The 27,547-nt window shown below is 41.7% G+C and overlaps 1 protein-coding gene across 5 annotated transcripts in view; it reads left to right on the forward strand.

Moving 5' to 3' along the window:
- Dmtn (transmembrane and coiled-coil domain 2 protein Dmtn) overlaps nt 1–27,547 on the forward strand; it is a 198,103-nt gene that overhangs the window by 105,426 nt on the left and 65,130 nt on the right. Inside the window, exon 1 of one of the 5 annotated variants that reach the window (XM_019043767.2) lies at nt 22,279–22,687. The exons of the other annotated variants lie outside the window; for them this stretch is intronic. Within the exon in view, the coding sequence (XP_018899312.1) occupies nt 22,653–22,687 (35 nt within the window). The 5' untranslated portion in view covers nt 22,279–22,652. Of the gene's footprint in view, nt 1–22,278; nt 22,688–27,547 lie in introns of those variants that run through there. 5 annotated transcript variants of the gene reach the window in all.

Genomic DNA, 27,547 nt, shown 5'->3' on the forward strand with positions numbered 1-27,547 from the left:
TCCTATTTCAGTCTCAGAAAGTGTCGTTTCACGATGCGTGTGTTCTGAGCTCACTTCGCAAAAACAATATCCGGCTTCTGTGCTAACAATGAAACAATGAATGAGCAGTGTTGAATTTTTTGGGAGCTCGTATAAATGGCATTTTATATGTGTATCTACAGATACCTTTGTTTTCCACTTAACTCTTATTCCAAATTAGAAGAACAAAAAGGTTTTATTTTAAGAACACTGAGCAATTTTCAGCAGTGGCTTAGCGTGAATTGCGATTTATCGGTTGTTATGCCATTTAAACCTATGGAAAAGGATCGATAAACAGGGTGTTCGGTTCGCACCGAACACCTTAATAATAGGTTTTTTACCATATCTTTAAATGGCATAACAATCGGTATATCGCAATTCACGCCACGCCACTGATTTTCAGAGGGTTCTTTGTAAATCTCGAGGGGTAACATAGATATGAGAGTTTGTAAGTACAAAAATTCTCCCAAAAAAAATGAAAAACATCTTTTTTTCTTTCTTTTTTTTCATTCTAATTCTCCTGGGTTGCCCCTGTTTTTGCATCATACTCTCCGGTGGCAACTTAACGAGGGTCAGTAAGAAAAAAAAAAAACACTTTGAATTTAATATCATCGTATTTGTGGTGGCCTCCTGCAAACGAGCCAAGTCTCCTTGGCATCTTGTCGATTCACGGGGAAAATTACTTCTCCTGTCGTCATTATGACAATTATTGAGCTTACGGACCCGTGCAGCAGACCGTGATGTGGGTGTTTTTAACGTCCAGAAGTATTAATTTGTTGAAAATCATCCCCGAGAAAATTCCGAAGGAAAATTATGACAGCTGATTCTCAAAGACCTCGGCGCAAAATGCCCAACTTGTCATTCTCTCAATACATCAAAAGTAAAGAAAATGTTGCGTTATGTCACCAAAAATTTTAGAAGAATACGGTTAAAAATTCTGGAGTGACAGTTTGTGGCGGAGTCTGTATGGCAGTTTATGGCGCCCAAAAATTCCGAGTGATATGAATACGGAGCGGAATCTATACTCCTTACGGAGTCACTTACACTATTACGGAGCGAAATCTATTCTTCTTGCGGAGTGTTATACGTTTTTTTTTTGGTTCTAATTTCACTTTGCATTCATATCACTCAGGGTGTTTGGGCGCGGTATAGACTCCGGCACCGAATTTCATTCCTCGGTTTTTAACGATGAACTTGTGGAGAACTCAACGAAACTCAAGGATCGATAGATTTTAGTCTATTTTAACGAATTTTGAAGGACTAAAATAAGAAAATACAAAATCAAAAGTCAAAATTGTCAAGCTTATGTCCTTTCGTTCTTTCCAAAAAATGCATCTTCAGAAGAAAGGTGGCAGCGTGAGCAGTGTTCGAAACTCACCTTTGAGTTTTAGGAGCCAAATCAAGCCCGATTTTTAGGCGCAATTGAAGATTTTTTAGGGGCCAAATTGATTTTTTGCCTATATATTAAGGTGCATTTAGTGAAAAGGTAGATGCAAGATGTTTTCGCAACAGAACTAGTAAGTAGCTGTAACTTGAGAAAGACAAAAGTGCAAAGGATGAAATCGTGAGGAATAGAAAAAGCTTTCACTTGTAGTGTTGAAAATTTCGAATAATCACCTGACATGAAAATTCAGATTTTTAGGGTGCAATTTTTAGGGTCCACGTTGGCGCAGAGCCTTAATTTTTTAGGCGCCATGGCCGATTTTTTAGGCGCATTTGGCGCGTTGGCGCCTGTGAGTTTCAAACACTGAGCGTGAGATGCACTTACGCTTACCGCACCTCAATTCGCTCTTATTTTTGTGAAGTTTTCTTCAAGCCAACGAACCCCCTCCCTTCCCCTTTCGTTCTCCCCGTTTTTCGAGGATTGACCCGGCAGTAAAGGCAACTTGACAGACGTTCAAGGTAGAATAATCGAAGCAGGTTGGCAGGCGTATGATGTATGAGCCTCGATACGAAGGAAGTGCGCTGTGGCCACGGGTGAAAGTGGCGAATTCTGACGAGTGGCAGCTCGAGTTGGGCTTCCATCTTCATCGCCGCCCCCTCCCTCCCCCCCCTTCGGATACCCCACCGCCCCCTCCCTTCGTCCCCCGAGGACGGCACCTCGGAGGAAATCCCATTAATCACCACTGATCCTGATGAGCCCGGGAAAATATTGAGACTTTTCCGACCCCTCGTTGCCGCGCGGCGACTCCCGCCTTTTCCGCGGGAGATCGTGAGCGGACGGCTTTTTTGCCGCGACTTATTTATTTTAACGGAAATAAATCAATCAGCCCTGTGTTCACTCGTCAAAATAGCATCGAAATGGAAGCTCAAAGTGAATTGATAAATACGATCTGTTCGCGATTGTTGATCAAAAATGAGTCGCGCCGTCTCTTTTGAGTTGGGACACTCATCAATCGCATTAAGTCCCGACTTACAATGGAGGTGTTGCATGTGTCCCTTTGTGAAAGAACCGAAAAAATCCGACCGCTGAGGAGAAGTAACTGATATTTTGTGTTAATTTGTGAGTAGACAAAACTAAAGAGAGCCGTGAACTTCTTGGTTTTGGTGGCGGGTAGAAAATTTTACAATCGAGGATTTAACGCTTTCTAATGGACGTACAAGACAGAAATAGTTCCCACCCTTTTTTTGGCTGTTGACGTACCCACCATTTGTTCAGCAGGACACCTTCTCCATCTCCAGACGTCTCAAAGTAACCCATAGTCTCAAACAAAAATTCGGTAGATCAACCGATTACAAGTATCTTTGGTCGATCGGACCAATAAGAAAATAACTCAACGTAACCCAAAGTAATCATGAACATGGACAGTTTTTAACCGCGTGATGAAAAGATACCAGGGTATGATTCGGCGCACAGCGGATCGAGTCAATTAGAAAAGTCGGACATGAAAGTTTTAACTAAAACTGCAAATTTTGATGTTCATTTCGTCACATTTTAAATTTTAAGGGTCACCTTACGATTACGAAAAACCACTTTTAAAACCTCAAAGTTTTGCGTGAACGGAGTTATGAGCTTTTAAAGTTTCTAAATTTTGTCCGACCTCTCCCACTGACTCGATCCATTGTGCGGCATGGCGGCGAATACTGAATATTGATTCAGACATGCAAAATTCACTTGTAAAAGTGCACTCGTCCAGATGGCTGAGCCGATTCGACGTCGTATTAGTCACGAGCAATGAACGGGTTAACAGGTATTATTTGATGAGCTGTCGAATGAACAGGAACCGTTGCTTAGTCCCGTGGACGCCTCCCGTCTGAATCGCTTCGATCCTGCATAAAAAATTGCTCCGAACAAACTGTTGATGGATTGTTTCGTGCACGCTCTTTCTACCCTCGATATCTTTCGCGAATCAAAATCTAGTGTACATGGTGGCGGTAGTCAGGAAAAACTAGAGTCCCTTTATACTCAGAGTAAAGACAATGCGAATCCATTTCTGACTCTCTTTGCTGTTTTACGCTTGGGTTTTTATGTACCTTGCCTCTTTTTCCACCATCCGACAACGATGATTCCCGCCGGAGTTGGGGACGGTAACTACGGTGAGGTGGGACAAGTTTCGGGGGGGTTGGAAGGTTACGGTCACCGGTAGCAGGGGCGGCAGGGAGGGGTAGAAGGAGGGTAATTAGGTGATGGATGGACGTGGACGTAGCGCACAATGAACCGAATCAATGGGAGAGTTCGGACATGATTTTTTTTACGAAAACTGCAACTTTAGATGTTGATTTTGTCAAATTTTAAATTTTCAAGGGATCATTATCATAGAAAATTCAACGAGAAAGCAAATGGGGCCGTTCTTAGGTCCTCAAAATTGTGTAAAAACGGAGTTATGAGCTTCTAAACTTTCTACAGGGTGTCTACAAGTCCGGAAATAGTACTGAATTTTTAAGGGCGGTCCGGAAGTACTGAAAAAGTGCGGAAATCCCGCTAGAAGGTCCGGAATTTTTTTCATTTTTTTGTCATTTTTGTCACAGTTAGAGCGAGAAATTCAAATTAGCGAAAATTTTCGAATTTTACCAAATGGAGGTACTGAAAAAGTACTGAATTTTTCTGTTGAGGAGGTACTGAATTTCTTGGGAATGCACTGAAAAATTACTGTAAAAGCACTGATTTTGGCTAGCCTATTTTAGTAGACACCCTGTTCTAAATTTTGTCCGACCTCTCCCATGGACTCGATCCACCGTGTGGCGTGGAGCCCCGCGCCTTCCCGCGATGGAATCAACCTCGCTGCTCATTACCTTCGTTAAGGTTGACGAAATTGTCGAGCGAGACCCGGACCCAGGCCCGGTTGCGGTTACATTTTCGAGCCGTAACGTAATGAATGGAAGGAAGGTCTTCCGCATTCCCGCTCGCTTACGAATCTCCACCGCCCCGCCGCGCCGCGCGCGCGTGACACCGAATTAAGCGCCGCCGGCCCGAGATTGTGCGGGCAGAAGGGTCCCCGGTGGGTCGCGAGGGGACCAGACGGAGCCTTAATGAGGTTTTAAACGGAGACCGCGTTCCCTTTTCGAGTCGGAACGAATAACCGATCCTGCCGGTCTAAATTAGTCCATGTTCAATCCTAACATATGTCCAAAAATGCAATAACAGGGTTGCCACAGTCAGGGAACACCGCACGGAGAAAAAAACCTCGTGCGTGGGACCCGAAGTTGTATGGATCTCTGAAGTTTTCGGATTGAGCATCTGAATACATCTGAACTTTAATATTAAAATTCCATCGCCTTGCTGAGGCGCAGGGATACAACTATTTAAACTCTTCGCAATGCGTGAGGTATCACGCTTCAATTGAAGGCGTTTTCGAATCATTTGTATTTCCATGACGAGATTTTCCAAATTGTTTTGCATTATATTGTTGATTTGAGTTCCGTTTATTATTTTGTTCAATTACTCCTGCTTCTTAATTTTTAATTATTATGCAAAAATTATCCATTTGCGATGTACATTCCTGGCTTTAGCGCCCTTAAACAACGGCCTTAACGTTCGAAACTGCAGCAGCGGCACAGGAAAACCGTAAAACCAAGCGGTGACGCTACTTTAATATTAAAATTCCATCGCCTTGCTAAGGCGCTGGGATGCAAGTATTTGAACTCTCCGGAACGCGTGAGGTATCACGCCTCAATTGAAGGCGTTTTCGAATCATTTGTATTTTCATGACGAGATTTTCCAAATTGTTTTGCATTATATTGTTGATTTGAGTTCCGTTTATTATTTTGTTCATTTACTCCTGCTTCTTAATTTTTAATTATTATGCAAAAATTATCCATTTGCGATGTACATTCCTGGCTTTAGCGCCCTTAAACAACGGCCTTAACGTTCGAAACTGCAGCAGCGGCACAGGAAAACCGAAAAACCAAGTGGGGACGCTACTTCAATATTAAGCTTCCATCGCCTTGCTAAGGCGCAGGGATACAACTATTTGATCTCCTCGGAATGCGTGAGGTATCACTCCTCAGTTGAAGGCGTTTTTCGAATCATCTGTATTTTCATGGCGAGATTTTCCAAATTTTTTTGCATTTTATTGTTGATTTGAGTTCCGTTTATTATTTAGTTCAATTACTCTTGCTTCATACTTTTTTAATTTATCTGCAAAAATTATCCATTTGAGATATACAATCCTAGCTTTAGCGCCCTTAAACAACGGCCTTAACGGTCAAAACTGCAGTAGCGGCACAGGATTTCATCATGAAGCAATGCAACCGGTTCAGGTCAAAGTTGCTTACGGACTCTATCTTTCGCATGTCGAAATTGTGGTTTTTAGAAAATCTATAAATTTAAGTTGGAGGCTCACTGGTGGTAGAACCTTTTAAAGTCGCGGGCTATTAAAGTTAATCGGTTGGTCAAAATTGGAAGCTAACAAATCCAAAAATTCTTATTTTACAGTAAGAGGAACCCCCCTCCCCCTTGAAAGAAGTATCAAATGTACGAAAATGAGGCCATTTAATGTTCCTATTAATGTGTGTTCCCATATCTGCTTGGGGAATGTTTCTCCTATCCGTGCAAGGAGTGGGTAAAACTTGAGTCGGAAGTGATTTTTCCTAGGTAAGCGCTGCGTGAACCCCCCCCCCCCCTTCCCTTTCCCCCAATTTGGTCTGAAAAGTTTGATTAGTTTTCCCGTTTCCAGTGCCCTCAGCGAATCTATCACGTGCGAGACAACGAGTTGAAGCTTTCGCGAAAACTAGTTAGTGTGTGAACTTTTATCGCGGTTTTCTGGAAACTTCCTCCATCCCAGCAACGACGCACACTATCCGTTTCTTCCAGCGGGTCGATTCTTCAATCGTTATCGAATAATGAACTTTTCGAACTATCGAAAGATTTTCAAGTAAAATTTTAATATGTGTTTGAAAATTCCTTCTCACCTTGCTGCCAAATAAAAATGTTTACCATCGAAAAGAGAAAGGAGAAGGCACACATTGCAGAACATGAGTGTTGACCTCTGAAGGGAACACGAACATGAAGAGGGAAAATGAAAATCACTTCGGACGTTTACCTGGATGAAAAATGACGTATATCGATATTTTTCATTTTTATCTTTATCTGTATTTCTTTTTCCTCGTAGAAAGACAGTTTTGACTTCCCTACAAAGAATTCCTGTCGCATTCAAAAGAACATATTTTACAGCGCAGGAAAATCACAACTTACACATTGAAAAGAATGAAAATCAAGAACGGCCAATGCGCGAGAGAAAATACAGGGTTACCACAGTCCGAGAAAACCTGGATATGTCAGGGAAAATGACGAAAATGCCAGCGAAAAATCGTCAATTCTCCTTCATTTGCTTTCTCGAGTAGGTTTGACGTTTCGGACAGCAAACACCTGAAAACTATTTCTAACTAGGTCTTTTTCGAAATCTGGCATTTGTTCAATCGTGTGGGAATTTCACCTAAATAGGTTAGGGAATTGTCAGGGAATTTAATGGAGATGTTGCACGTGTGGGGAATTTGCGATTTGACTGTTGATTCTTACGTACAAGTTCGCGAGAAACACGATAGTACCACTGGTTTTCTCTGAAATCAACTTTCAAGCTCAAAAAAAACTCTGAAGTTGAGGCCAAAATGGAGGGGATATCACACGCTATCCTGAGAGTCCACCTCTACATCCAGACAAACTCTCCATGCAAAGATAGGGAGCAAATACATTAGCAGGTCCGCCGTGAGTTCAGTTTATGAGTCCCCAAATAAAGTGGCAGCCCTGTCAATGCATTTGCTTTCTATCTTTGCATGGAGAGTTTGTCTTGATGTGGAGGTGGACTCTCAGGATAGCGTGGATTATCCCCTCCATTTTGGCCTCAACTTGAGAGCTTTTTTTGGCTTGGGAGTTGATTTCAGAGAAAACCAGTGGCACCGTCGTGGTTCTCGCGAACTTTTACATCTGAATCGATAGTCAAATCGCAAATTCCTCAAACATGCAACATCTCCATTGTCCAAATCTGTGGCAATCCTGACGAGTGAAAATAGTTTTTTCGAGAACTTCTACACACAGGATTTTTTCTGCGGGGCGTGCCACTAGGAGCGGGCTGATTAACTGCCAGGGGGCGGATCCCCTTCGTACATTATCTCCTCGGGTGCATGTTTGCGAGCTAACTTTCTCGGAGTTTGTATCTCCACCGTCCTGATAATGCACTTTTTATCCCGCGCACACTGGACCAAGTCAAGAGGACAGGTTGGACAAAATCTGGAAACTCTGAAAGCTTATATTTTCGAAGGAATGAAACTAAAAAGTACAAGAGGGGTCCTATTGGGTTTATTGTAAAATTTCTCCTCAGAAACACCCATTGAAATTGAATTTGTGACCGTATGAACATTAAAATTCTAAATTTTAACCATAAAATCCATGGCCTACCTCCTCTATTACCCCGTTCCATTGTGCGGCGGGATTTTATCGCCGGTGATAGCATCCCCGCCTCGGAGAATTTTTTTTTTCGCGGTCGAGATTTTCTTGTCTGTTTCCGTTAGCGATGAATCCTCCGTTTCCGGCGGGAGTCACCCAGTGACGTCATAGGACGACGACGTCCCTTCAGTCGTAGAAAACGGGAATAGAGGTACAGTCACCCGGAAAAATACCGAAGGGGGACAAAAGTCTTATACGTTTCGACTGTATTCGCTGTATTCTTGCGTCGTAAATATTTGCGGAAATATAATTTAGCCCATAAATATTCATCTTTTAGGGTTACTCTTCCTTGCTAAGGAAAATCGGCGTATGAACCTCCTCTAACGAATTGTTCACCTGTGCCGTGGTATCGTTTTTGAAGCGAGAAGCTCGAAAAAACGCAAATTTCTTATGCAAATTGTGAAGTTAGGAGTGCATTTCAGACTCTGCCGATGCACTCATCGTGATTTTTGAGATACTATGTATGAGTAACAACTCCTACTTTTGCTCCAGCAAAATTTTGCAACAGGCCCATTTTAAGGCGTTTTTTTTTTTCTCTCTTTTTTTCTTAAGTGTTGTGACATTGTGGAAAAGTAGAGGTTTGGAATTGACCTGAAATCCACGACTACGCTGCTATGCTGAGGAAGAACGCCGTATGAGCTTTTAGACGTTGCCAAGTTTCCTCCGATAAAAACCGAATTTACTGAGAAAATTGCGAATATTATTTTCCAAAATTTTCAGGCAATTTTGTACGCAATTTAATCTAAAATATCTGAAAATTTCAAGGCAAAACATGCATGAATGTTGTCAAAAATACATGTTTTATTAAGGGGAATTTGGCAACTCTCGAAGGTTCATACGGCGTTCTTCGTTAGCACGGCAGTACGGGTGTGAAAACTACTTCCGGACCTCGAAATGAATTTCGTTTTTTGGTTCCAAGAAAGCTCTGACACGGATCCCGAACTTGTTAACTACCCATATTAATGGACGGCCCTCCATGTCGAACTTCTCAATACTTCCTCGTGATCCGGTGTTGACAAGCCGAGTCGAGTCCATCGTCGCCCATCTCGCTCCACTCCCGAAAACCAAGGCCCCCAACGATTCGGAAAATCTCCGCGGGAAATTCTAGTCTTCCGCCGAGTTATGTCCCGCCGCCGTTACGTTGCGACCTTCTTCGTTGCACAATTCGTCGCTTTACCGATCAAAGAACGTAACTTCATTTTCATGCGAGACCTGAAAAGCATCGCGCTTTATGGATAACGGAGCCCATCTCGAAGTGGAGATACGCTCTTACATCGATGAAGTGACGAATTAGGAAACTCGATTTATTTGTTTTGGGGGGAGGGGGGGATTCTGATACTCTCTTCGCTAATTAGTCAGTGCAACTTCGGTTTTCGTCCTGATCGAAATCTCGCGAGTTTGTCCGGTTTTTATAGTTCTTCAACCGGTTTTGTACTGTTTTTGTGTTCATTTCTCTACTCAATTTCTGGCTTTAAGTAGTTTTTGCTGAGTGGGAATCGGGGTGTTTTAAGGGTGGGAAAGAGGGAAAGACGTCGATAAACGAAGGAAAACGATGCCTGGGGAAAAATCCGGTAGTAAATGGTACATAGTAAAGAATTGAATGATATGGAGTGGAATTTTCATCCCCAGTTAGAGTGTATTCTAAAATGGGTTTTCACTACCGTGGGACAAGTAAAGGAAAAGTATAACTGTGGTAAAGAGGAGTGAGAATTTTAAGTTTAAATTTAAAGAAGGTAAAAAAAAGGTTGCTCCCGATTTGATGCCGGCAGATGGTCAATCGAACAATTGTGGGTATTTAAGTCATTTTGGATCAAGGGAAACCAAAATAAAGCCGGTTTTTTTTTCTTTTCTTTTTTTTCTCTTCGCTAACACCTTTAGGCACTCCAAAAATCTTATTCTATTTGGTTTTTTGATTGAATACGCCTCTGGAGAAGACACTCAATTAGGTTAGATGTGTTGATGTAGGTGTTTTTTCCTTCCATGGATACATTCAAGTATTTGCCGGACACTAAAAGTAAAAAAAGCCGCGGAGATTTTAAAGTGTTGTGATTTTCGACAGCTACACGTGCGCTTGCTAAACCGATCATGACAAGGTTCTTGCTTCTGTAAGTTTTTCCTTATCAATAAAACCATTGTATCACTGGAAAAAAATGCTTGGCTCAAGCATGATATGATTCTTGAATTTGCCACCAATATTATTGTTTTATCATATATCAAGCTACATTTCTCTAGCCACAAGAAATGAGTAACATGGTTAAGCAGAAAAGTAGTTTAGGTACATTAAGGGCCGTCCCTAAATTACGTGTCGTACTTTTCGGCATTTGACCCGCCCTCCCTCCCTTATAATACTTTTGGGACGTAGGTTCCTATTCTTTAGCGCAAAAAAACAAATTGGCGTAACGCTCTCCTGAACCCGTTACCTCTGAGAGCCTTACGTAATTTTGAGACGGCCTCTTAAGCAGCATTAACTAAGCAATTAAAAAAAATAGAACTTGTACTAAACCAGGTGGCAAGTTCATGGAAAGTCATTGAAAACCTGGAAAAGTCAGGGAATTATTTCGCCCAATCCTGCAGAGTCTGAAAATTTCGTGGCCGGAATTTTTTTTTTTTTTTAGGTATTTCCTACCGCATCTACTCCCTCGATCAATAATGATTAGAACCTCTACCTTAAGTTCTCGAATTTTGATCTATTTAGTTTCAAAAGATTTTGCGCTAAAAGTATATTGCCATTAGTATTTTCATGAGAAATTATGTCTCAAAAAAAGGAAAGAAAATGTGATAAGTCATGGAAAGTCGGAGGATTTTCAAATCCAAAGGAAGCGTGTCACCCTGTATACAAGACCACACTGGAAAAAAAAAAAAAAACCACAGTGGATCTAGAGTCTAGATTCTTGAAATCATTGACAAGAAAAAATACTCTTGATTCAATCAGATTTAAGCTTAAATCAAAAGGAAATCCGCGTAAATTAAGAGGCTTGGTTCTTGATTTAAGCAAAAATCCTATTGAATCAAGAGTATTTTTTCTTGTCGATGTTTTTAAGAGTCTGGACTCTAGATCCAATGTGTTTTTATTACAGTGCATGGAAAAGTCAGGGAATTTTCAAATCCAAGGAAACGTGTCACCCTGTATACAAGCCCATCTGAGGGCGCATCAAACGTTGAGGAATTTTCACTGGGATGGATGTAGTAATGACCCTTCGGAAATTGGCAGTTTTAGTGACGGAACACGCCAAACCTTCGGTGCGCTTTCAGCTTCGGCCGCAGCCACCACCCGCGCCAACCGCCCCCCTGAAAATTAACGAAGCTCCGAGACTCAAGTGACAAGTCCCGCGTCGCTGTTACAACAACGCAGCTAATTTATTAATCGATCCGCGTTTTTTTCTATCATTTTTCTCTTCCCTTTTTTCTGTGCGTGCCGCTATAAAAAAAGGTCAATGTCAGGCTGAAAATACTTCGACTATTCTGTCACTCTCGGTGGCGCGACATTGTTGCCAATCCGCTAAATTGATATACGGTCGTATTCTGGCGTGCTAAGGAAGATTAGAGTCCCTTTGTACTGAGAGTCAAGACAATGTAAATCCATTTCTGATTGGTTCCCGTCTTTTAGGCCTTCACAGTGTCACAAACGGTAATAAAGATTACATATTTTCTTCTATTGCAAAGATTATAATCTGGAATGGACCAGGGAATTACGGGTTCGGCAAGGAACAAACGGAATGAGAGAAGGAACGGAGAAAGGACTTTGAGAATGGGCCGATCAAAGATTACAAAAAACGTTCAATTTTTGTAATATTTATTCCCGTTTGTGACTCCATTGGGGGGGGGGGGGGGTGTTGTCTCAACTCTCAGTATAAAGGGACTCTGAGGAAGATAGCCGTATGAACATTCGAGAGTTGCCAAATTGCATCCGATAAAATGTCTCTTTTTTAGAAAAGTTGCGAATATTTTGCCTTGAAATTGTCGAGACACCTTAGATCAAATTACAGACAAAATTATCTGCAGTACTTTCTATTTATACCTATACTGTTCATTTGGTTTCATGTGAAAGACCTCCTTCGAGTTCCTTGTAGGCAATATTAACCATACGCAGGTCTCGCTAAAGAAAGAAGCTATCGGAAAAAAGACTGAAGATGTGGCTGTGAGAGTCTGCGTTGGTATTTTTAAGGATTTATCCCAAGCAGCTTAGACTTATCTCTAGTTTCGTTGGATACATTGAAACACGGTGGTAAATGAAATGGACATCATTTTGCAATTTGAAACTATAAATTCTAGCCCGGTTTAAAAACAACGTATGTGCCATTAGTTTTCCTATGCACATAAGTGTTTTTTCCAGAAGAGCCAGAATTTATAGTTCCAAATTGCAAAATGCTGTCCAAATTTCAGTAAGAGAAACCCTCTCCTGAAACTAACGAATGGTCCAGTGGTCCTGTATACAACAAGTCATCAACAATGATTTTTTGTCTTCATTTTATCAACATACCTTTCTGCCTGCCTCTTCAAGCGCGAAGGGATGTCAGAGTGGGATTGTAGATGACGGTAGCCATCCCGACCCAATATACCTTAAAAACTCCCCCAAAAAAGTGAAAGACGAGCGGTGGTTAGTGCCTAACTAGATGTACGCGAAACATTTTCTCACGTCATCATACACTGTTCTCTCGTGTAAGCAAAATTACTGACAAATTGCTATGCAGTAATGAGGTAATTGAATTAGTGTCATCAACTTAGACCATCCTATTTATACTTGATCCATATCACCGATGAAAATTCAATTTCGGGCCGCGCACCCCTGACCCACTCCACACATCCCGACAGGGAGGCTAGTTCGACTCCCATTTTCCTCGTGCCACAGGGTAGCAACCACAAACGCCATCCCAAGTTCGCAATGACGCCAGTCATTTGTCGTCTAGCAACGAGCGGCGCTGCCAAATTTGCGAAAAATCCTTTCGAGACCCCGAAATTTCGTGCGTATTTCATGTAAAACCGGCAACTCCGCTCGTCAAACGCTCTTGTTTGAGCGTAAAATTAGCCAGGCTCTCATCAATCAATTACTCGCGACAATTTTTTTCCTCTTCCTACGGGGAGGGAGGGTGGAGGTGGGGGGGGGGCTGGAAGACTGGCGCAAATTGTCAGTATTGCTGCCCCCCTCCCCCCTGCCGTCACCCGTTCTCTGTCGGGTCACAGTTCAGCTCATTGGTCCAGCCCGCCTGGAGTGCGAATCGTTGCCAAATGACGTCATTTAGAATGAGGTCGTTGAGATTAGGGTTGAAGGGTTGTTATTTTCGAAGATGGTCTGGTTCATGGATTAACGGTGCAGATTAGATAGAAGATCTGAGGGTGAAACGTCGACCCCTGACACGCTTTTGGCGGATTGTAAATAAATCTATCGCCAGGGGACAAGTGCGAATTCAAGAATTACTTGGAATGAAAATCACCAAAATCAACTCCTAAATGGACCGCGTTTAACAGAAAGGAACCAAGCCACATCAGCTATTGCGAATTTCAACTGGGCAGTTTAATTTTTTACGAGAAAACTTTTGTGCGGATCCCTTTGAAAATGTTAAGGAATTTGCTTCGTGCATGCTATGAAGAAAATTCACTGAAATTTGCACGAAAATCTGCACTACTGTTTTCATGTAAAAAATTAAATCAGCTAATTAAATTTGGCAATAGCTGATGTGGCTTGGTTTCTATCTGTTTAACGCGATCCAAATAAGATATCAACATTTTTGTCCACATTGGTTATGGAAGATTTGAATTGCCCGGTTATAAGAAAAACAATACTCTATCCGTGAGTCAAATCGCGCACTACATCAGTTTCGGCAGGATTCTCAATCGGGCAATGTGCCTTCTCCGCTTTTTGTTATTAAAAGTGTAAAAAGCATGCTACAGCTAGGTCGCAGCACCAAAACCGACGATGCCATTTTTTCCTGACGCAGAGACTGTTAGAAAAACGTTTAAAGCGCGATTTGACTCAGGAAGTTTTTTTTTTTTTTTTTTTTTTTTTAATGAGCGGGAGGTTTTGAATCTACGCATCGAAAAATGTTAAATATGTCACTTAGAAGTTAAAATCTTTAATTTTTGCTGTCCGAATCGTGTTTTACGTGAAATTTTGGTCCGGTAACTTGTATCATAATGCCTGAAATCGCACATTGTCTTCATTGTAAATACTTCTATTTTCCTCAAGGGTTGATTTTTAAACTTCCCGAGGCGTCATAGTTTTTAAGTACAATTTTAATGATGGAACTCGTAGCAAAGTGCTTCAGTCGAGACTTTGCCAGGAACTGTATCAAACGCGATGTTGCCAGCTTGCTAGAAAGGCATTAATTCGCGATCACTCCGTATCAGTGCCGCAGAATGTCTGGTCATATAAACCTTATGGCGGAGCGTTGCTGTGTTGAATTAGGTGTAATGACGCTAATTGATGGGTGCATTAGCTTGATTTTAAATAGACGCCTTCCGACTCACTGGCTCGCGCCCATCACTCGTGGCTAATCAAACAGTCAAACGGAGCCAGAAATGAGATGATGTTTATGTTCCCGCTCATAAACCGTCATGGAAACGGTTCCGTGTTCGATCCTCAGATTTAGGTCATTCCCCTGTCTTCCGAATTCATGTCCTGATTTAAAGATTCATCCATTCCACCGGAAATCTTTAAGATGATGCATCTTTGCCTCTGTAATAAGTAATTGAGCGCAATAAGTCAGTTGCGCTAATCACCGAATCGTTTTCTGACGATTGAAGCTTTTAGATTAATAAAAATAAATCAGATCTGCCCAAACGTCAAATTTCCACGTCCGATATTAACGGAGATCTTGTGTATAATTGGTAAACACGGCGCATAACATCATCTACCGCGGCAGTGCATCCCGTGGTTTTCTCCACCTTGGTTCTTGTGGACTACATTTTGCAACTAGGAACTACAATTTCTAGCTCATCCGCACAAACACATGTGTCCGTAGGGAAACTATTAAACTAATGCTACATACGTTGTTTTTAAAGTGAGCGAGAAATTGTAATTGCAAAATGTAGTCCGTGTGTTTTACGTCTAGCAACCGATGCTGAACAGTGGATCATTCATTGATAAAATATTCGATTGAATTGTTGTATTGATTCACTGACTCATTTTTTTTGTGGAAGAAATCATGGTATGCATGGTAATCTGACTTTCAATTCAATGAATCAATTTTGTGTGCACGTCATGTTCCATGACATTTTTTACTTTTGACTTTTGAGTAACCTGTGGTTCCCTTTCATGTTTCAGGTGAGTATTTTTTCCTGATGGTTACCTGTATTTATCAGTGGAGATATCGTGAGTCAAACCATGTTTCTATTCAGTATTAACCCGACCCTCATTTTAAAATGCTTTTTAAGTAGTTATTTTTCGGTCGATGTCATCGTATTTTGAATTGCTGTAATCGATTTTTTCGACGCAAAGGATGCATATAATGGAAGGAGAGTGCATCGAAAGGTAGTTCTAGAAATACGGATAAGTGTCAAGCAAAATTTGAGCTGAAACAGATTTGTTGCGTTCAGAATGGATTGTGGTCAGAATTGTATCAGAAAGTATTCCAAAAAAAAAACAACAGAAAGTATTACAATCAAACACGTCCAATTTTAAGCGTTTGATTGCGAATACACCACGCATGCAGCACAGTAAGAGCACAAAATATAAAAGAAATATTAAAAAGCTTTGAAAATCATTAAATTCGACACGGAACCACCTCTTTATTTTCAAAACACACGTTATATTTTCCGTTAATAAACATTTTTTTTTCCTTCGTCAATTTAAATGAGAATACTCCGTGCAAACATTTCAAAATCGTGAGTCGAAAAACGCTGACTCCGTGAGTTTAAATATTAGAGCCTAACACAGAGCGAAGTGCGCACTGGCGCCTACAAACCTAACGGGATACTTCACGCGTTGCGCAATGCGTGAAGTATCCCTGTTAGGTTTGTAGGCGCCTATGCGCGTGTCACGCTGGTCGCCCGCCGCGCCGCAGAGTGCTACGGCGTTTCAAGCAACTATTTCGCGACATAGGTGTTGCACAGTATCATACGAGATTGAAGGCGCTCCAACGTATCAAGAAAAACATGCTTCCTTCAAGGGTATAGACCTTTCCTTGCAAAATAAATCAAGATACTACGTTACAAAGAGAGAGCGGTGATCTAAAAAACTCACTTGGTCCTAGCCTCTGTATTTAGTAACGTTTAGCATAATTTTTGAATTTCATTAGAAAAAAATGTGACTCGATTTAGGCAGAAACATTCTCGAGTTTGCCGTCAAGAAGATTTTATTGCACTGAAACGATTCGATTTTTCACAAAAATTTACCTGTGCAATTTTTGTCCGAATGTGTGATTTTTCCAGGTGGTCAGGAAAAAATCATTGACATTTTCAGTTAGACAGTTTCTGAGGGGAAATTTGGCAACCATGAAGTGAAATTACGTTCCTTCGTGGGGGATTTGACGAAATATCAACAATACTTGATGGCGCTTGAGTCGTTCCTAATTATTGACGCATTGTAATCAACGTCTGCTGCAGGAACCTCCAGCCTGTTAAGTTCGATTGTCCGGGTAGAAAGTGCAGATCGCTTTTTAACCCGTGCCCAGGCGCCTCCGCGTTTTGCGTTCGGCGAATTGCGATTGTTTACGACGCACAGTGGATCGAATCAATTAGAGGTCGGACATTCCGGAAATAGTACTGATTTCTTAAGGACGGCTCGGAAGTACCGAAAAAAGTGCGGAAATTCCGCAAAAAGGTCCGGAATTTTTTTAAATTCCTTGTCATTTTTGTCGCAATCGCAAATTCTTGAAATTTCTCTAATTCGTCAAATGGAGGTACTGAAAGCCAAAGGCAACCCGGACGACCGCCCAAGAGATGGGCACAGAGCTGCCTTTCATCCCCGGAGAATTAACCCTCTCTCATCGCCATCATATGTTATTTGTCATATTTATTTACTAATTTAGAGGCTATACAAACAGGGTCACGGCCCTAGTCAGAAGGTAGAAGAAGAAGAAGAAGAGGTACTGAAAAAACACGGAATTTTTCTGTTGGAGGAGGTACTGAATTTCTCGAGAATGTACCGAAAAAGCACTGTATAAGTACTTATTTTTGACCAGCCTGTTTTAGTAGACACTCTGGAGGGACCAAATGGAACCACGTTTAGAACCTCAAAAGTTTGTATAAATGGAGTTATAAGCGTTTAAAGTTTCCTAATTTTTTCCGACCTCCCCTATTGACTCGAGCCACCGTGCGACGCGGCATCCGGCTCGAGTTCCGACTTCCGAGTCAGAGCGGTGATGCGTATTAGCAGTATTAGCACTTACGTTTAGTAGTAAATCCGATCGATCTGTAAACATCCAGTCCGATGCAATCCACCGCGCTGTCAGCCACGGATTCGTAAATAGTTCTCGGAACTGCCGCTCATCGTCAGTGTGGAGCAAGACTTAACACATCGCAGCGCCCCGAGTATCCGTAACTTGTCTTTGTTCCGTTATTTTGGAGACGTTATGCGTCATCAAAATCGAGTTGTAAGAAGGAGAATGTAACTTGAGGAGACTGTATATTTATTTGAATAGCCATACTGGAAGATTTTCAGGGTTTCTGCAGCCAGATTGTTGAAATTTATGTCGGCACAAGAATCGAAAATCGATGTATTTAAAGTTTCCACAATCAGGCTGCTGGTGCCGCAATTTTGAGAGCATTGATATGTAGACAGAAAAAGTCACGGAATTCATCAAAAAATTGCGGAACTTCGCCAGTAGCGCCTCGGCTCGCGCAGGAAGAAAAAGTAACCGAATTTTTTTATGAATACAAGAAGGAGAACACGAAGTAACCTAAACGCCATGTGAATATTTTTAGTTATAGCTTTTATTTGGGTTACATCAACCAAATCTTCGGGTTTCGTTAACGAAATCATAGGGTTAAAAATTTGCTAGCTGCTAGGATCGGACTTGGATCGCATCGGTGATGGTCAAATTTACTACACAGAGAGAGAACTAAACACCAAAGTTTGGTTAACACGGGAAGTAAGACACAAAATAACCCATGCCTTCGATTGACTCTGCGGTTTCCCAGTACAAAATTTGGGTTGGGTTGTGTTTTACTTCCCGTATTAACCAAAAGTAACACAAATATTTTGATCAGTGTAGTTACTCGTCAGTCGCAAACTCTGAGTGATATCAAGAAAAACACAGTACTTTAGTGCAGCAGAACACTCTCTTCATTCCTAGATGTCTCTTAATGCCTTGTTCAGTCGATTAAACCAAAAATGGATTCAATCAACTAAGACTTTGTGGGACTTAACGCACCTCTGAGTTATCCAAAGTAACCGTTTTCGCGGAAATTTTCAGCTGTTTTTAGTAACTGACCCATTTTAATGCCAAGAGTTAGGTTACAGCGGAAGTCGACGACGTACAGTGAATACCTATTCTGCCGTGCTAAGGAAGAACGCCGTATGAACCTTCAGGCGTTGCCACATTTCCTTTCATAAAACGTGAATCTTCTGGTAAACTTATGAATATTTTCCTCCCAATTTTTCAGGTAATTCAGTTCACAATTCCACCCAAAGATTCTGGAAATTTCAAGGAAAAATATTCATATCTTCCCTCAAAAATAAACATTTTATCGAAAGAAATTTGGCAACCCTCGAATGTTCATACGGCGTTCTTTATTAGCACGGCAGTATTTTTCCGTGATATACTGTGCACTTTCTTGGCAGGCTAGAGCACAGAAAGAAGCGAGTAGTCCGCACTTTTCCGGCCGTAAATCCAGGCGACGCACAGTGGATCGAGTCAATGAGAGAGATTGGACATTAATTTGTTTACTATAACTGCAAAATGCTGGTGTTTGGTTTGTCAAATTGCAACTTTTATGGGGTGTCTCCCATATAAAATTTTACGAGATAACCTATGGAGCACTTTTAAAACCTTAACATCTCCTACTTACGGAGTTTTAAGCTTTGAAAGTTTCTTCATTTTTTCCGACCTCTTCGATTAACTCGTTCCGTTGTGCGACGGGCGCTATTGATTCACGGTGGCTACCTCTGCCGTGCTAAGGAAGAACGTCGTATTAACCTCCCGGCATCGCCAAATCTCCCTCGATAAATCACGAATTCTCGGGATTTGTTAATATTTTTCTGAAAATTTTTCGGAGGGTTTCGCTCATAATTGAATCTAAAGTGCCTGAAAATTTCAAGGAAAAATATTCATGAAGTTCTTCAAAAAAAAATGTTTCTTGTGAGGCGATTTGGCAACATTCGAATGTTCATACGGCGTTTTTCCTTAGCACGGCAGAGCTGGCAGGGGCACAGGGCACAGGGTGAACTGAAGGAGCCGGGACGCTGACGAGGAGGCGGGCGCAGTGGCGCGGTGTGCTTTGCGATTTATCGATTGATCTACCATTTAAATCTATGGAAAAGGATCGATTATCAAGACGTTCGCAACGAACACCATGATGATCGATTCTTTACCACAGCTTCAAATGGAGAAATATCGATAATCGATCCTTGACGCCACGCCACCGGGCGGGCGATGAAGAGATGAGTGATAAGCCGAAAGCGACGATTGCTTCAGCTTCTGTTGTCACTTGATGCCGCTCGAGACACACTTGAGTGGTTTCCAGCTCCCCTCGATAAACGAATCAACGCCCTCCCCGCGACCCCCCTCTCCCCACGACCCCGTCCTTTTCCTCGTCGAGTTGAGCCCTGAACTTTCGTACCAGCGGTGCACTTGCAGTGCAAGCTCCAGCAAAGATTCGATTGTCGATCAATCAATAAGACGTACATTTAAACATACTCGGGCTGATCGTTGAATTTCAACGATTCAACTTTTACTTGTATTCATTTTCTAGGTATGTGTTACCGTCCACAGGGAGGAAGATCTTAGCCCGTAGGAACTCAAAATACGCTATTGATTTCAGAGTATAGAGGATTTTACGAAAATTTTGGGATTATTAACCCCCTCGACCCTCCCCCCATTACCTCAATGTCAAATTACCGGAGTTCTGGCGTTGTGAAGTTAGAATTCCCGCTGCAGAGGAAAATTGAGAAAACTGCTGCGCGCAACTATTCGTGCTTCCAAGTTGCGCATATTGCCACCACGGAAATTGAAGGCGAACTCGACTGAGTGATAGACACGCAGTGAAAACGCGCGCTCAAAAAAATAAAAACTAGGGGAGCGAGAAAGTAAAAACCGTAGCGATGTCAGCTGGCTGATTTTTCAAATTGATAGGCAGAGCTATACACGAAGAAGACATAACGAGTATGGAGCAATCCTATTGGTTGAAATGGGTGGCTCTTATAGACTAAGGAGGAGATTGATGGACTAACTATAAGGTCTCTCGTGGGTCAGCGTTAGTTAGTCTATTACCTGCCTCCTGTGTCCATTGCAACCACCCGCTTCCCTATTACAGGATCCCTCCGTATCCCTTTTGTCTTCTTTGTCTATAGGCAGGGCCGGATTTAGGGGATGGCCACATGGACCGCGGCCCATGGCGGCAAATTTAGGGGGCGGCAAATTTTGCAATTTTTTTAAATATAGCTATGAAGAAAAATCGGATTCAGAGAAGAAATATCAATGAAAAAAGGTGACAAAATCTCTCATTTCCCGAGAGTATATCTCTAATTTTGTCGTCTTTCTGTGATACAATAGACAGCACCTTTAATTAGTCGAGTTAAGACTAAGAGAGAAACCGAACGCGAAATTTGGCCTGGAACGGCGCGGCGCAGAGAGCAATGATGACCAGAAATTGAGAAGAACAGGAGAAACCCACTGCGCGGCGCGGCGGTCGGCATGTAACACATATTAGCGCCTACAAGACTGCATGAATACTTCACGCATTGCGTCAAAGATAGTGTGGTCGCTGCGGACAGCAGCGGGCGGCGTGAAACGCATAGCGCCTACAAGACTGCATGAATACTTCACGCATTACGTCAAACTTAGTGCGTGCAGCTGCGGTCGGCGTGAAACGCATAGCGCACACAAGACTGTAGGAATACTTCACGCAAATTTTCAGGTTAAGTTCTTGATAGTATTTCCGAAAGAATTCTACAAAAAACATTGTCCCAAGGTACACAAGATTTTCTACTATGATACATTGTTTCCAAAAAATGTAAAATGGCGTTTACGGCGTTTTTGCGTTGCACGGCCGTATATTCGTGCATTCAAGCCTCTCGTGTGCTCAGATAATAAGTTTATCCTGATGAATCGGTTTTTAATCCTGAATCACCCTGTATTGCCTCTCCGTGTGAGTTTTTCCGGGCAATAGCGAGGCGGCCGCGTCCGGAGATTGGCCTTAAAGGATGGCCGAGCGCTCCGATGGGATTTATCGCTTACAACTTACGAGGAATCCCGTGAATTGCATGCTCGGTAGCAAGATAAGTAAGCACTCACTACTCACCCGGAATATCGTGCCAGCCGGCAATAACCCCAGTTCCAAACACCATCGACCACCTGACCGCCCGTGAACCCGCCCGGAAAATTCGGCGGAGGGGCGCACAGTCCTAGCCGCCCGTTGCCACCTCTCAGTGAAATCATGAATTCCGGAGCCGTTTTCAGGCTCTGTACTGCCGTGCTAAGGAAAAACGCCGTACGAACCTTCAGGAGTTGCCAAATTTCCTTCCATGAAACGCGAATTTTCTGGTAAAGTTATGAATATTTTCCTCCCAATTTTTCAGATACTTTTACTCGCAATTTCACCCTAAAGATTCTGAAAATTTAAAGGAAAAATATTCATACCCTTCCTCCAAAATATACGTTTTATCGAAGGAAATTTGGCAACTCTCGAATGTTTTTACGGCGTTCTTCCTTAGCACGGCAGTATACTGCCGGTTATTTCAAAAGGGTTTTTCGTGAGAATTGCTGTTATCTCATTATTGACAGGAACATCTTTCCGTACCAAGAAAAGGCGCCACATGAGGATCCAGATGTTTCTAAATTCCCCTCTGTAAAATATTCATTTTCCAGGAACGTTATGGATTCTTTTTTAAATTTTCAGATGGTGTAGGTTATTACGCGAATGAAATTTTGTTGAATATTGTCAGACAAATACCCACAAGTTTCAATGGATATTTTTGTTTGTGGAAGGAAATTCGACAACGTCTAGAGGCCTATACGGCGTTTTTCCTCAGCAGGGCAATACAGCCACAGAATTTCCGAACCAAGCGGCAACTCCAGGCCGACTCCAGCCGCTGTCGCGTTACGCTGCGTTACGGACGGCTCCCCGCCTACCCCGCCCCCCTCCCCCGGCGGCGACCCCCCGCGGGGAGCCAATATCCCCGACGCGGCGCGACGCGAGACGGCGGACGTCGCGACGCTAGCGCCAGCGGAGCACGCGGGAACCACGGGCGGCTCCACGGCAACCGACAGCGACCTCTCCACTGTTTTGATCAGTGCTCTTTAACTCGGCCTCCGAGAGTTTCCACTCCATGGTCGCGCGCGCGGTCGTTCACTCGCAAGCCGGGTTTTCCGCCGTGTTTTGAAAGAAAGCCCCGCCGAGAAATTTCACCTCTCTCCCCGTACCGTTACCGTTGTCTCTTGTTTATTTTGTTTTGCACTCCTGACTGTAGTGCGTTTTTGTTTCTTTCTTTTTCTCGTTCTTTCCCCGACCTGTTGTTGTTGTGTTTGAAGTTCCGTGGTGCAAGTGACGTTGTGTAGTGATTGTGTTATGAAGGGTCTCTTGTCGAGCCGATTGGATTAACTCCCTGTCGAACGGAGCTTTGGATTTAATGCTCAAGTGAGACACCGTCGCTGAAATGAAGTATTTCGTCACGGATGATGATCTTCACTGGTACGGCTATTCTATTCTACTCCGTTTATTTGAAGCCATGAAAAACTTTATTTTGTAGAGCTTCTGCGTCCACGTTTGAATTCTTGTATAATTATTTCGTCTTATACAGGGTTGCCACAGTCAAGGAAACTGGGAAATGTCAGGGAATTTTAAAAAGTCAGCAAAAACCGGGACATGTCAGGGAAAATGACGAAAATGTCAGGGGAAATTTGTGTAAATCACTTCACTTGCTACCTAGAATGGGTTTGAGATTTTGAACAACAAATTTTGCATGAAAACTATTTTCAATTATGCCTTCTTAACCATCCGTCACATCTTCAATTGTCAGGGAATTTCACCAAATTGTGTCAGGAAAATCAGGGAAATGCCAGGGAATTTCGTTTTCTGAATTCTGTGGCAGCCCTGTCTTAAGCGAAGTAAGAAAATTATGAAAATTTAGTCAGAACCAGCGTCCCGTGTCCGTGTAATAGTTGCGATGCACCGTGATTTACATCACTATCAGGCAAATGGTTACTGTAACTTTAACTATCCAAAAAAACAAAAATATGATTTTTGTACAAAATTTCGGCCCAATCCAAAAAATGTCACTAATTACCCAAACAAGGGTGCTTGGTTTTTTTTTTACCAAAAAAAAACCAAGCACCCAAAAAATATGATGGCAGTACCGTTTGGATTCATCATATAAAAGGAAATGATATCAAAACGGCCCAATTTTCTCTTTCATGCCCATGCAATATACCAAACACCCCAACTTTTTTCACAAAAAAAAAAATAAATAAATAAATACCTATAAGGTATGATGACCTGAACACGTTTATTGGATCCATCGCTTTAAAGGAGTATGATATCAAATCGGCCCAACTTCTCTGAAATATGCCCATCTCGGATCAATAATTTTTTTGAGACCTTCCGACTCATCGCTGAGGAGACACTGATCATTACTTGACCCTTAGTATATGTCCTTGTTTAGATGTCAAAGAGTTCCTTATGAGAACTGTAATGAATTTTTTTTCTTTGAAGAGATAAAATCAAAAAATCGTCATAAAATTGAAAAAAAAAATTCGAAGAAAAAAAAAGGAATGGGCCGGCCGGCCGTACATACAAGTGGTAGATAATATAGGGTGATTATCGTCTCTCTTTCACATATACATGAACAAGTATCATCGTCAAAAGGAGGATCAGTCCTTCTTGAAATCGTCATTGAAAGATAGACTGAAAGATATTCACACATGAGTGAACAACTTAACAACTTTCAAGCAATGCCATATTCTTTGTTTGTTTCTGATAGAAGGCCTTACAAACTACTGAACCTTGGCGTATTATTGCGAATATTATGTGCCTCCTACTTACAATGCTTCTTTCTTAGCAACTTCATGGATGTTGGCAAGACCGGGTCGGTCACCCATGCCAAAATGTTGGGGCATACCAATGTATCTACATTTCCCCCTTTTTTTTTGTACGTGCCGGCCGGCCCATTCCTTTTTTTTTCTTCGAATTTTTTTTTCAATTTTATGACGATTTTTTGATTTTATCTCTTCAAAGAAAAAAAATTCATTACAGTTCTCATAAGGAACTCTTTGACATCTAAACAAGGACATATACTAAGGGTCAAGTAATGATCAGTGTCTCCTCAGCGATGAGTCGGAAGGTCTCAAAAAAATTATTGATCCGAGATGGGCATATTTCAGAGAAGTTGGGCCGATTTGATATCATACTCCTTTAAAGCGATGGATCCAATAAACGTGTTCAGGTCATCATACCTTATAGGTATTTATTTATTTATTTTTTTTTTTGTGAAAAAAGTTGGGGTGTTTGGTATATTGCATGGGCATGAAAGAGAAAATTGGGCCGTTTTGATATCATTTCCTTTTATATGATGAATCCAAACGGTACTGCCATCATATTTTTTGGGTGCTTGGTTTTTTTTTGGTAAAAAAAAAACCAAGCACCCTTGTTTGGGTAATTAGTGACATTTTTTGGATTGGGCCGAAATTTTGTACAAAAATCATATTTTTGTTTTTTTGGAAGGATATCACGTATTTTTGGTATGACTTCTACGAAGTATCAGGCAAAGAGAGTTCCCATTTTAAATTTAAAAGTTGTTCCCGCGGGCGCGAGGCAGAGAGGAAACGACCCCCCCCCCCCCCCCCCCCTCGAAAGCGGCCCACCTTTTTTTAAGGAATTTCGTTCAAACCGCATGTCAATAATCTGTAATCGTTCTCGAGACATCAGTAAGGAAGGATCCATATTTTTGGCACACCCTGTACGTCACAGAAAAAAAAAACCGCAGGTCAGTATTGAAATCGTGACAAAGTTGGGTCACTTGACGTAATGCCTAATTCTCATTGGCTACGAACGATAGAAACTACAGTAAAGCGCATTGACTTATAACGCAATCTAGGTCGCGCGGTAGGTAAGACAGCTAGCGGGGTAAATCAAGGTAAAGACGCGCCTTCCGCTTAGTGGATACATCCGGATATACGAACGAAAAGTACCCGTATCAGGCAACGGCACTGGCATGACAGGCATTTCCATTGTCTCGGTCTCGGACTTGCTGGGTGTTGCTGAGTTGCCTATCGTCCCGCCTGAAGGGACTCTAGTCTCGCCGAAATTTCCTAATGCGCAGTCTAAGCCATCTGTGGCCATAGATAGTGCATAGAGACAAAGAGGTTATGATAATTATGTTATTGTTTCGTTTGGAAATTTTGACTTGGGTTTGAGCAAAATAGCATTGCAATTTCAATTTCTCCTGGCTCCTGTCTCGTTTTCTATGTCATATTATTTCTGAAATTAATAACAATATAACTTCTTGAATGGTTTTCTCATTGTACGCACGAAACATTTTCAATTTTATGCTGCCCCGAGGAATAATACTTCCAAATGTGACCATTCTTGATTTTGCATGACTCCTTCTCTCTCTAGGTACCTTTTTCGTTGTGAGTGAGTTTTCTTTTATGATTCTCTGATTACTGAGGGCACAATGCTTGGGCACAATGTGCCTGAAACGAAAAGTTGCTACTTACTTGTTTACTATGTGCATTCCTATCCAGACATCATATGAAATCATCTTGGTACTTGCGTTAAATCTTTCCGTTCATAAGGAGATGGTATACAATAAACTTTAGTTGTGATGACATAAAGTTTCTCAACTGCATGCTGATTATTGAAACTATGTCAGTACGACAAGGCAAGACAGCCCTATCTTGACCGTGCAATATGTCGCATTTCGATCTCTTATCAGACTGCTTCAAACTTTCAATAATCGGCCTGCTGCAATGAAATCCTTTTATAGCTTTCATTAAAATAATATTTATTCTATTCTTGATCAAAACGAGGGAGGCCCCTTGAGTATTACTACGGTTCCTTAAATAGCTATTGTAGGTAAGAACAGTTGCGGTTACTTGAAATGAAGGCTAATAATTTGAGAATAATTGAGTTCAGTCCCTCAGAGCTGGTAAGTATATCATGTGGAGTTCCATCATTTACACTGCTTATGGCCATCCCTGCTCTGTAACCATTCAAATCGCAGCTTCTCCGAGTTACAATTTCATAATCAGGAATAACATTGCACGATGCTCTCTTATGAAAGAGTGTTTGGGGAAGTGAGTGACAAAAATTCTCTATCTTGAGGCAACTAGTTTACTCCCAGCTAGAAAAGATAACCAGTAGGAGTTGATGCTTTCGCGAGCTAAAATCATAGTTGCCACAATTGAAATTGTTATAGTTGCAAAGACATAAACCTTCTGTACTGTAATGAAACAGTTTGATAACATTTCATTTTTATAAGCCTGTATCTGCCAATGCTGGCCATACAGAGTCGACAGCGATTGAGTTTCAATGCGTTATCAGGGTACAACGGAGAATACCATTCTAATTCTTGGTTTTACTTTCAATAACATTTCATTTTTATGAGCCTGTATCTGCCAATTCTGGTTATGCAGAGTCGGCAGCGATTGAGTTTCAACACGCTATCAGGGTAAACAGAGAATACAATTTTGATTCTTGGTTTTACTTTCAAGGATGGATAAAACAGTCCATTTTCTGTCACACCTTCAGGCATGAACTTTTCAGCTAAGAACTCAAACAAACGACAACTTAGGAGCCACTTGTCATGTACGATTCTTCTGGATTGGTCTGTCCCTTTCGCACGGTAGACCGAGAACCAGAGTTTAAAGTAAAAACATTACATTACCTTTACTCAAGGCTTAGTTTTATATCCTACGCTATGTGATCCCTCTCATAAGATTCTATCAAGCTAATGATTCTGCCGGTAAGTTAATTATGTGGAGTACCACCACATCTATGCTGGGAATTGCTAGGGAGATCCTGCAACTATCCGATTAAGGTAACTCTCACATCGATATAGTGGCAGGCAAAGTGAGTAGGTATCAAAATTTGTCAGGCGAGGACTCAGATAATCTAGATTTCAGGAGGCACTGATGTTTTATATTGAACAGCCACTCTGTATGTGGTATAGCCACTCCTATATGTGATAAGCAGTGACGGCAAGTTTGCGTCTCCAGGAACTGCAAATTTTAGCCAATGGGTAGAGAGGTTATCATAAAGGATAGCCTGCATTAGTTAGCAGATCAATTTTATTAAACCAATGAATTAAAGTAGTATAGAATACATACCTTCTGCAGAGGTCAATATGAAAGGTCTTTATTAGAAGAATTTTATCCCAACACAGGCAAATTAGTCGATTCAATCAACTTCTGACACAGAATCCAAGAGACTTGCTAATAATCAAATTAACGGTAATGTTTAAAGTCAAGTATCTTGGATGTTGTGACATTGAGTTGATTTCATTAACGGAGCGCTGCGTAGCTTCTTTGAGTAGACACATACGCACGACTGATT

The sequence above is a fragment of the Bemisia tabaci genome, chromosome 7 (genome assembly GCF_918797505.1).
Source record: "Bemisia tabaci chromosome 7, PGI_BMITA_v3".
NCBI classification, from domain to species: domain Eukaryota; kingdom Metazoa; phylum Arthropoda; class Insecta; order Hemiptera; family Aleyrodidae; genus Bemisia; species Bemisia tabaci.